Raw genomic sequence first — 11,042 nt, 5'->3', positions numbered from 1 at the left:
TTCCTTAGGTTAAGTGTGCAATCCAAAATTGTGGACAATGTTACATGAATGTTCATGAAGAAATCATCGAGTCCACTAATTATAGCAATTGGCAGCAGGATCTTTTTCTAGAAAATTAGAATGAAGGCAAAGGATAAACATTGTGAAGCTTGGAATTCCTTTCCCCATTTTGAATGAAAACGGAACAGTTCACTTCCCTAATATATATTTATCAAGACAAAAGTCAATTCACTGATTTAGATAATCAAAAGACACAGTAACAGAAAATATGCAATCTCATATACACTCAATCCTCCATATCTGCGAGGGTTCTGTTCCTGAGAACCACTACAAATGATGAAATTCTTGACTGCGGAGCTCAGTTAAAAGTCAGTTAAGATAGATTAAAAGTCATGGATATGCCTATGGATGCTGAATTTTGTTGATTTTTTTTGGCGCGGATAGGCGATTTGCGATTCATGATTTCTTGGATACCAAGGATTTACTGTACGTATGTCCCATTGCTCCAGACAAGTCAAATATATCCTGTGTTCTTTATTTCCTACAAGCAACATGACAAAGTTCTATCTGTCACTGAATTAATGTTTTCTAGCTCTGACATCATTCTTTCCATTTGTCACTCTATAGTTAAAGTGTGGCTGAGGATTACGGTTCAGAGGCTTCTTGAAGTTTCCAGGTTGATTTAACATAGATGTTGAGCTAGCCACATCTGATACTGCAATTGTCGGACCTGTGATAAAAAAAGTCTATCAGTATTTATTTGAATGATAAATAATTTTAAACTATATTACAGTTTCATCTGCCTGACCAACATACACCCTCTCAACACCAGGAAGAGAAAACACTTCAAGCTTTAGATTTAAAAATAAATTGTCAACTTTTATCGGTTGTAGAACTCTTATTTCTAGATCAGAAGATTGTAGATTCTAATTCAATCGCGGGCCTTGAGAACTTAATACAAGTTGACTGTCCAAAGCCCTGATGAAGGGCTTTTGCCCGAAACGTCGATTTTACTGCTCCTCGGAAGCTGCCTGAACTGCTGTGCTCTTCTAGCACCATTAATCCAGAATCTGGTTTCCAGCATCTGCAGTCATTGTTTTTACCCTGTCCAATGCAATAGTGAGAGAATGCCGTGAGTTGAGAGATGGTACCTTTCAATGAGAAGTTAACTTATAGATCCTCCCTGCCTGTTCAGATCGCACTGCAATATTTGAAGACAAGGAGGAGATTCTGCTGGTATCCTGATCAACATCCATCTCCTAAGCACAACCACCAATCACATTAACTCATTGCTAGCATGGCAATTCTTGGCTGCTATGTTTGCCTTTTTAACAGTGAGTGCATTTTAACAAATAATTACTGAAAGAGCTGCAGATGCTGTGAAGCCTTCAGAAATGAGATAACAAGAATCCAGCGAAAGTATACTCCTGTCAGGGTGAAAGGGAAGGCTGGTAGGTATAGGGAATGCTGGATGACTAAAGAAATTGAGGGTTTGGTTAAGAAAAAGAAGGAAGCATATGTCAGGTATAGACAGGATAGATCGAGTGAATCCTTAGAAGAGTATAAAGAAAGTAGGAGTATACTTAAGAGGGAAATCAGGAGGGCAAAGCGGGGACATGAGATAGCTTTGGCAAATAAAATTAAAGAGAATCCAAAGGGTTTTTACAAATATATTAAGGACAAAAGGGTAATTAGGGAGAGAATAGGGCCCCCCAAAGATCAGGACGGCGGCCTTTGTGTGGAGCCACAGAAAATGGGGGAGATACTAAATGAATATTTTGCATCAGTATTTACTGTGGAAAAGGATATGGAAGATACAGACTGTAGGGAAATAGATGGTGACATCATGCAAAGTGTCCAGATTACAGAGGAGGAAGTGCTAGAAGCCTTGAAACGGTTAAAGGTGGATAAATCTCCAGGATTCCTGATGAAGGGCTCTGGCCCGAAACGTCGAATTTCCTGTTCCTTGGATGCTGTCTAACCTGCTGTGCTTTAACCAGCAACACATTTTCAGCTCTGATCTCCAGCATCTGCAGACCTCACTTTTTACTCGGGTGACCTTATAGAGGCTTATAAAATTATGAGGACATAGATGGGATAAATAGACAAAATCTTTTCCCTGGGGTCGGGGAGTCCAGAACTAGAGTGCATAGTTTAGGGTGAGAGGGGAAAGATATATAAGAGACCTGAGAGGCAACTTTTTCACGCAGAGGGTGGTACGTATATGGAATGAGCTGCCAGAGGATGTGGTAGAGGCTGGTACAATTGCAATATTTAAGAGGCATTTGGATGGGGATATGAATAGGAAGGGTTTGGAGGGATATGGGCCGGGTGCTGGCAGGTGGGACTAGATTGGGTTGGGATATCTGGTCAGCATGGACGGGTTGCACCGAAGGGTCTGTTTCCATGCTGTACATCTCTATGACTCTGTGCATCAGAAACAAAAGCAAAAATTGCAGAAAAAGCTCATTTCTGAGCAAGAGTCACCAGGCTGGAAATATTAACATTGATTTCTCTGCACAGATGCTCCTCCCAGACCTGCTGAGCTTTTTCAGCGTCTGCTTTTTATTAATAAATAATTAGCTGTGAAGTACTTTGGAAGAGCCTGAGAACGTAAATGGTTCTTTCCAAGTGCAATTGTTTTACTGGCAATGCAGCTTGTATGAAATTCCATCAGCCACTGTGGTTACACGGAAACAAACATGCTTAGTCTTGATTTAATTTTGATGAGCAGGAGTCAGACTCCAGGATTACATTTGTAATTATTAAATTGGGACATCACTAGTCTACTCTGTTATGATGGATTACCTTAGATAAGTGTGTCATACTTAGATGATTATCTTTTTAGGTGAAGGTTTTTAATGTTCACAAACTTAGTCATTTAGAGATCAAGTGCACATACCTCTTTTGTCATATCCATCCCTTGTTCCTCAGATTCCTGGTAATTTTTATCTGGAATCCATTTATATTGTTCACTTTAACACACTTACTTCAACCCATTCTGACTAGGAAGGGAAACTTCCATTAATTTGCCTTTTTGATCCCAACATTTTAATGTTTAATTTGTATTCCAGATGGTTTGAATGCTTCAACAGGATGACTGATTCCTTCAAATCTATTTTGGTTGCTTACTTTTCCAATCTAAAAACTTCAGTCAAAACACATTAAAGTTCCTTCTTTCAATCAAAACAAGCAGAACTTCTTTAATGTTCCTCTGTAACTTAAATACAATATTCAACGTAATCTTTACCGTCTTTGATCCCTTGCTGTTTGACCCACTGCTATTGCAACATCATTGTTCTAACTACACAAATTTGATTTAATGAGTTGTGTAACTCTGGTTCTGTAACAATGGCGGTGTGCCATAGCTTGAGTGATTTTTCTCACACAATGTTTCACTCCTCACCGAATTAATTTGTCTAACTGGGGTCCAGGGACCCTTTCTCAGTGAAATGTGCAGCCCAAGAATTGGAAGTGTTCATCACATCTGGGACCCATATTTAAGGCCCAGTTGTTCACTGCTTTGACACTGCAAACCAGGGATTGGTCCTCATACTGTACTGTTCGACTATTATCACTCAGGACATGGGCCACAGGAAAAGAAAACTCGCTTCCCACTTTGCAGACATTGACTTAGGGGCGTTGGTGAATGGAGGACAATCCTTTTCCTGCAGAAGGTCATAGAAAGCTACTTATCAAACCAAATCAGCCTGACGAATTGGGTGCCCAGCAGTACAGGCTGATGATCAATGATCTGCAGTCTGCAAACGTGAATACCAACATCTTCTCTCCCCTCACATTCATCCTCATCTGCTAAGTCTTCCTGCCCTCAGTGCTTCCTACTCAATAGGGACCCTTACCACCTCTCCTACTCCTAAATCACCAATAAGTGCAAACTGAATAGGCTTCTCCGCACTATAAGAATTCCATGACTGCTCCTCTTTGACTTTCACTTATGGCCATTCGCTTGTAACATGTGTAATATATTTGCTGCATAAACTGTTGGTACATGCTGCAGGTGTGACATGATGTTACACAGTGCTATTCAGCAACATTTCCACTCCTTGACTGCTCGCCAATGCAGTAAGCTGACTTGGATATATATCATAATTCCTTCATTGTTGCTGGGTCAAAATAGAGTCATAGAGTCACAGAGATGAACAACACGGAAACAGACCCTTCAGTCCAACTCGCCCATGCCGATCAGATATCCCAACCTAATCTAATAGTATTGTGGGTCAACCCACAGCAGGTGGAGTGCAGCTGTTCAAGAAGACAGCTCACCACCTCCTTCTCAAGGGCTACCAGGGACGGACAGTAAAAATGCTGGCCAGCCAGTGATGTCCCATTTCCACAAGTGAATAATAAAAAAGTTGGCAGAAGCATGCCCAGGTATTTCTGAGCTCCAAAAAAAAAGTACTTAAGAGCTGATGTGTGTGATTTGGACCCAGAGCAGGCATCATGATGATGTGGCTGTGGTGAGGTGGGTGGTTTGCTTATGCTTACTTGCATAGATGAAGGGTTTTAGAAGGTGGTGGCCTTGGAGCTTGCAGGGACAACGTTATGAAGAAGCAGTTGAATGAGAATGGAGATAATAATTTGGTGAGCTGCAGCCTGCTCTGATGTACATTTCAAGAATTTGTGCTATTTTTTCAGGGAAGAAGAAAAGAATTGAAAGTGACACATAAATAAGACATGTTGAAGCTTTAATGAAATGCAAATACATTGAAAGTTGTGACAATGCTGCTCTTTTAAAAAGGTTATGTTGTCCTTGATTTTTTTTCTCAAAAGGGGTTGTAAAAGATAGAGGTTCTGATTTGTCTGGAGTAGACCACTTTGATTATGCCTCACAGATACTGAGATACACAGATACAATCAGAGGAGGCCTTTCAGATTTGTTTTTAAAACAGTTGTACGATGAAAGGGGAGTGGCCAACAAAGCTGCTGGGGAAAAGGTTCCCTGATTCAACAGAAGTTTTCTGGCTGACTTGCTCTCCAACATCTCTCCTATTAGAACCTGTGTTTGAATTTACCTTTTTCCCAAGGGGTGTATTTAGGGATATTGCAGGAAGTCAGAACAGCTCTTTATTAAGTTAGATTGTGTCGATCTGGTTTTCAAATCAATGTTATTCTAAATTCTGTTTTCTGTTGTTTGTGTTTCATTTGGTAGTCTGCAAACAAATTCTGTTTTGTTTAAACCTGAGTGGTTTGACCAGCTGCATCACTCCTGGAATACAGGGGAACCTTGATTATCTGAACGAGATGGGTGGGCACTATTTTGTTCAGATAATTGATTCGGTTAATTGATTAAATGCCTTTCCTCTGGGGCTCGGAGCTTTTAAAGTCAGCTCCCCGTTCAGGACACTGCAGCGGCACACAGCGCGCAAGACCCCCCCACCCGTCCAACATCACCCCCAACCCTGTACAACATCACCCCACCCACCCCCATCCAACACCTCCCCCTCAACACCATCCAACACCGCCCCCATGCGACCCCCACCCCGTCCACCCCCAGCTCCTCTCCAGGACAGCTGGGGTGTACACCAACAATAAGACTGCTGCTGCTGCAGCTGCCTTTGTGGGGTAAGTCTCCAAATAGCGTGCACACACACACACAGCCAGACACACAATTTTTTACTGCAACGTTTTGACGGGTTCCACCTCTGCCCTGTACAGGACAATGTTGGTCAGATTATCTGGGGAAGGAGGGGATTTAGGGTACACCCCTCTGTAGAACTCCAGGGAAAGTATGGGGAGAGGGAGAGGGCGGGAGATCAGTCATTTGGAGATGTTGCCTGTTTAATCACTGTAAACAAAAGACGCGATCACTGTTGGAAACACGTCTTTGATGTAATGTTTCGATTGGGTCCTCGAGATCCCCTTCGGATAATCCAATTTTAGGATAATTGGTATTCAGATAATCAAGGTTCCTCTGTATCCAGTTTACATCTGCTTAAAGCAACCAGAAAAGTTAGCGTCTGGGCTACCTTCTTGAAATGTTTTAAGGGGGTCTGGCCTGGCCCATAACAAAATAGTCAGTGCTCAGTAGTGAGATGCATCAATCTCCATATAAGATGTGAGGGGAAAATCACAAAACATTTTCTCAATACTGACATACTGACTTTTTAATTCACTCCATCTATTTGATTTGCTTTCAACGGAAATTATGGCCTCGTGGTATTATCACTAGACTATTAATCCAAAAACTCACTAATGTTCTGGGACTGTGGGTTCAAATTTGAATTCAATTAAAATAAAAGTCTAGAATTAAGAATCTACCAATGACCATGCAATCATCGCTGGTTGTTGGAAAACCCTATCTGGCCCCTCAATGCCCTTCAGGGAAGGAAATCTGTCAACCTCACCTGGTCTGACCCATATGTATCTCTCGACCAACAGCAATTCAGTTGATTCTCAACTGCCCTCTGAAATGACCCAGCAAGCTAGGGAGGGGCAGCTAGGGAGGGGCAATAAATGCTGGGCCAGCCAGCAATGTCCATGTCCCATGAGTAAATTTTAAAATGATTATTTCTCTCCTTTCTCAGCATTGCTTATGATGCACCAGGGAAGGGAATATTCTGCCATGTATTTTTTATTGGTCACTCAATTTAGTCTCACCTCTGACCTTCTTCTGTACAGCCAGTCCTCTCCCATTGGTGTTTCTCTGATAGATGATGCTGGGTGGGGTACTGACAACCTCCAGCACCTGAAGGTCACTTTCACCTATACAAAGCAACAGCGACAGACAGCTTACTACTTTCACACAAATAAAGTAACCATGAACTGACATATTACCATCTGAATTCTGATGAAGAGTCACTGCACTGGAAATGGTAACTCCCCACAGGTGCTGCCAGACCTGCTGAATTTCACAAGCAATCTCTGTTTTGTTTCAGATTTCCAGCATCCACAGTTTTTTGCTTTATTATAAATATATTACCACACCATGATAGCTACAGGAAGAATAATTTGGTTTATATATTTTTTTAAATTTAGAAATATAAATTAAAATGGAAATAGGACTGCTATATAACTGAAATACCTCGGAAAGTTTTACAACCTGGAAAAATCAAGTGGTTTATGTTTTGCACAGCTATGCAGGACAATGTTTTTTTTGATGTATCAGTGAAATACCTTGAGACATGGTAACAACTAGAGTCCTTGAGTTAAGGTTATTCCATCTAATGACAATCCCCAATTGGTTGCAAGTACAAAGACAGCCAAAGACATTCAGAGTCTGTGCAGAAAACATTTCCTTTTCTTTAGCTGATTGTAGAGAAAAGACAGCACAACCAAAAAAGCTTACATAAAAGAACTCTAACAACACCTAGGTCCATCGGGTCATTCAAGTGAAGAATGATTGTGTCCCATAGCTTTGCTTTACAGAAAGCAGCATGTGATCAGTGCTAAAATTTCAGGAGGAACTGTGTGACATAGCCTAACCCACCCTTGAAATCTGGATTGTTGATATTCAGAGTTTTGTTCCCTGTTTTTTTTTCAACCAGAATACATGTTAAAACTGAATACATTCAAAAATGTTAAAACATTTTTTGTCTGTCTTAATTGTGAATAGGTATGTAGACTTTGGGGGTTGTAAAGGGACACAGTTTAAGTTATATGGTAGTAGATTAGGAATCTTTTCTCTGACAAAGTTTTGAATGTGACTATAAATAGTTATATTCTGTTAATAATGGAACATGGTGTGAATTGTTCTTGTCCTGAATAGCAGTCAGTCAGGCAAATTGGTCATCATGGTAGTCTAAATGTTTTTGACAGCTTGTGGAACAGTGAGACATACCATAAATGTCCAACTTACCTGCATAATGACTGATAGGAAATTTCACTTTCCCAGGCCTGTGTGTTGGATTTCTATGTATCCGTAACTGACATTGGCCATTGACGTTAAATCTATTATCGGAAATACTCTCCAATGGTTGGAAGCGGGATGAGATGTTCTTAGGATGGGGTAACTGGGAAGATAATAAGAAAGTAAGATCATTGCAAAATTGCATCAAAGTCAGGCATAAAGTACAGAAAACAGCAAAGAGAACAAATGAGATTTAATCTTTTGGAAAGATAATATTTATATTAATTTACTGTCCTCAGTACTGCCAAATATATTTACGCCAATCTCAACTTATGCTAAAATCAAATTATTGGTTTTATGGCAGCAGTGAATGGGAAATGACTAAATTCAATGACATGGGTCCTATTCACAGTTGTAAAGTTTCTGATATTATACCACACAGAATATGCTAGGTATGGAGGTGAACTTGAGATATTTTAAAAGCATTAATGTGCATAAAATCTGTTTTTTTTTAACTATTTGAAAAGCAATCACAAATTTTAACTGGCATTATTGTCAGGGAAATGCATCCCACAGTATAATTTTTTATATTTGTGTTCAGAGCATTAAATCACGATTCTCGAATGTTGCTTGTAAAGAGTTTATTCAGTTTATAACACCAATAAAACTCCAACTTTTCAAAAATAGTCAGTGATCAATGCTGAAACATACACAACAGAGCTATTGTTGCAGATTGTTCAACACAATTCTCTAATAGGGTTAAGTTGTCAATGTTTAATGTCATGAATACATTACCAATTTAAAGGGCATGTTTTAGTATCAAACACTGATCTTTTTGCATTATTATTGATGCATTTCATTTCAGCCAGAATTTGTGAACCATCAAATGTGCACTCAGAAAAACAAGAATAAAGAACAAATTTAAATTCACTTCTGTATAATCAAAATACCAACCCCTTGACCGTTAACCTCAAAAGACCTCGATCTTCTTTTCTTCCGCTTGGCTTCTAATGTGTCCTGCCTTCTACTTGCCTTTTTGTTTTCCTTTTTATAGGATTGAGACCAGTCATGTTGGCTTTCTTCCTTATTAGCCTGCACATGGTTGATCACCTCACCAGTACTGGTGGATAGATTGTCCTCACTAGCAGCATGCTTTATAAGTTGACCCTGTTGGTTTCTGTACAGTGTCAGTGATGGTTCAGGAATGCCTCTGTAAAATGATTCTTCATTTTCCTTCATCGAATGCAGGGAAATGCTTGTTTTCTCCTGCATGGGTTCCAGAATGTGTAGCCTGTTGTCATTTTCCAGAGCTTTTGAACGTCGCCGTGCAGCTTTGACTGCGATGTTCTTGGTGCCCGTCAACATCTGCTTGCGTTCTATTGAAAATGGAACTCATTAATTATTTCAGTACAGCAATAATCTTAAAGTACTCTTAAAGTATATTGCATTCGTAACACAAGGGGTGGCAATCTTTAAAACAGATAATAGCCCGTGTTATTCCAAAGGCCAGAGAGTCACTGGAAGAGCATAGACTGGAATTGTGTGTTGGGGATTCTATGGAGCCCCGGATGTAGCTGACTGTATGGAAATTCCTGGGAAATTGAAGATTCTGATGTGTAGTTTCACTGCAACTAGAACCTTCTGAAAACAAAACCCATTAACATTCTAAAATACAGAGAGTTCAGCTTCCACTAAGTTCACAGTCACTCTGGAAGTATTAGATGATTAGAAACCCGTGCAACTCCCAGGCAATTATTTAGTTGACCCCAGCTCAACACAAATACTTCATCTACACCCTTACACCTGCAGGGCCCTTTGATAACCATCACCTGTCCTAATTAGACATCCCCCACTCCCGAGCACATCACAATTCCATCCCCCACACTTAGTACCTGACAATTCCTCTGCCGCTGGCCTGACCTATAGGACACAACATTCGCTTCCAATTCCCTGTTGGCACCCCACTCACCAGCTGGCCCTGGAAATCACCATCACTGCCAGCCTGAACCCCCAGTAGCCAACAAACCCCACTCCTCCAGCTACTGCACCATGATACCTTGCTTCTGCTCTCGACACAAACCCCTGCTGGGCCCTGACAATCACCTCTCCCATCCATACTCTTGAATCAATGGCCATCCTAAACCTTCACTTGCACACTTACATTTCACAGCAGCTGTCAAAGTGGCTGCTGGATATTTAAATCCCAGGACATGACTGCTGCAAAAGGGGGTATGGTTTGACCTCATAGAATCATATAAACAAACAGTACTGAAGAGGCCCTTCAGCCCACCACGCCTATACTGCTGAAGCTACAGTAAATCTTTCCACTTTTCAGATCCTTTGCCTTGCATATTATTTCAGGTGCTCACTTTTCAAAGGTTGTGAGGGTTCCTCTCTTTCCTATCATCCCAGGTGGTGCATTCTGAATTCCCAGCACCCTCTGGGTGAAAAATATTTTCCTCAAATCCCCTCTGAACTTCCTGTCTTTCATCTTAAAATCATACTCCCTTGTTATACACCTCTGTCAGGCTCCCCTCAATCTTCTCTGCTCCAGTGAAAACAACCCAAACTCATCTAGTCTTTATTCACAGCTGAAATTCTTCATCCCGGGCAACATCCTGATGAATCTCCTTTCCATCCTTGGAGTCCAATCACATCCATCGTACATTGTGGAGACCAGATCTGCACATGGTAGTCCAGCTGTAGCCTAACTAAAGTCCTGTACAACTTCAACACAACCTCCTTGCTCTTATAATCTATGCCTCATCTGATAGAGATAAGTATCCTGTATTCCTTCATAACTATCCTAATAACCTGTTCTGCCATTTTCATGGATTTGTGGACAAACACCCCAAAATTCCTCTGTTCCTTTGAGCATCCGTGGTGTCCGGCCATTCATTAAGTACTCCCATAACTATCCTACACTACGTATTTATTTCAGCAATGCTCCACAATGCTACTGACCAGAATTGCTAGCGGGTTGTTCTTCCCTTCCAGCTGGTAATTTTATGTAGCAGAATGGGTTCCAGCCGATATGGAGGGAGGCAGCTTCTAATAAAATTTAATTGCACTGCACTAAACCAACCAAAAGGAAATGGAGTCAAAAATGAAAAAAGAAGATGTTTTCAGGGTATTAAATCAATAATTGCATGAAGTGAGAATGGTCAAGATTGAGGAACCTACTCTAGGTGGAGAGAGAACACTTGCCAGGTTTTCACTGCTTCTCAATGCTTAG

At 40.7% G+C, this 11,042-nt stretch overlaps 1 protein-coding gene across 1 annotated transcript in view; it reads right to left on the bottom strand.

Moving 5' to 3' along the window:
• Nucleotides 1-307: 307 nt before the first annotated feature.
• The window catches only part of kif19 (kinesin family member 19), a 220,882-nt gene continuing 210,147 nt past the window's right edge, over nucleotides 308-11,042 (bottom strand). Inside the window, exons 18-21 of the mRNA XM_060844824.1 lie at nucleotides 8,762-9,183; nucleotides 7,817-7,970; nucleotides 6,619-6,723; nucleotides 308-730 (exon numbers count right to left, since the gene is read on the bottom strand). Of these exons, the coding sequence (XP_060700807.1) occupies nucleotides 579-730; nucleotides 6,619-6,723; nucleotides 7,817-7,970; nucleotides 8,762-9,183 (833 nt within the window). The 3' untranslated portion in view covers nucleotides 308-578. The remainder of the gene's footprint in view (nucleotides 731-6,618; nucleotides 6,724-7,816; nucleotides 7,971-8,761; nucleotides 9,184-11,042) is intronic.

This window comes from Hemiscyllium ocellatum, chromosome 25, assembly GCF_020745735.1.
Source record: "Hemiscyllium ocellatum isolate sHemOce1 chromosome 25, sHemOce1.pat.X.cur, whole genome shotgun sequence".
Lineage (NCBI taxonomy): Eukaryota > Metazoa > Chordata > Chondrichthyes > Orectolobiformes > Hemiscylliidae > Hemiscyllium > Hemiscyllium ocellatum.
The sequence above is the reverse complement of the archived record's forward strand: the minus strand, read 5'-3'. Positions and strand labels throughout refer to the sequence as shown.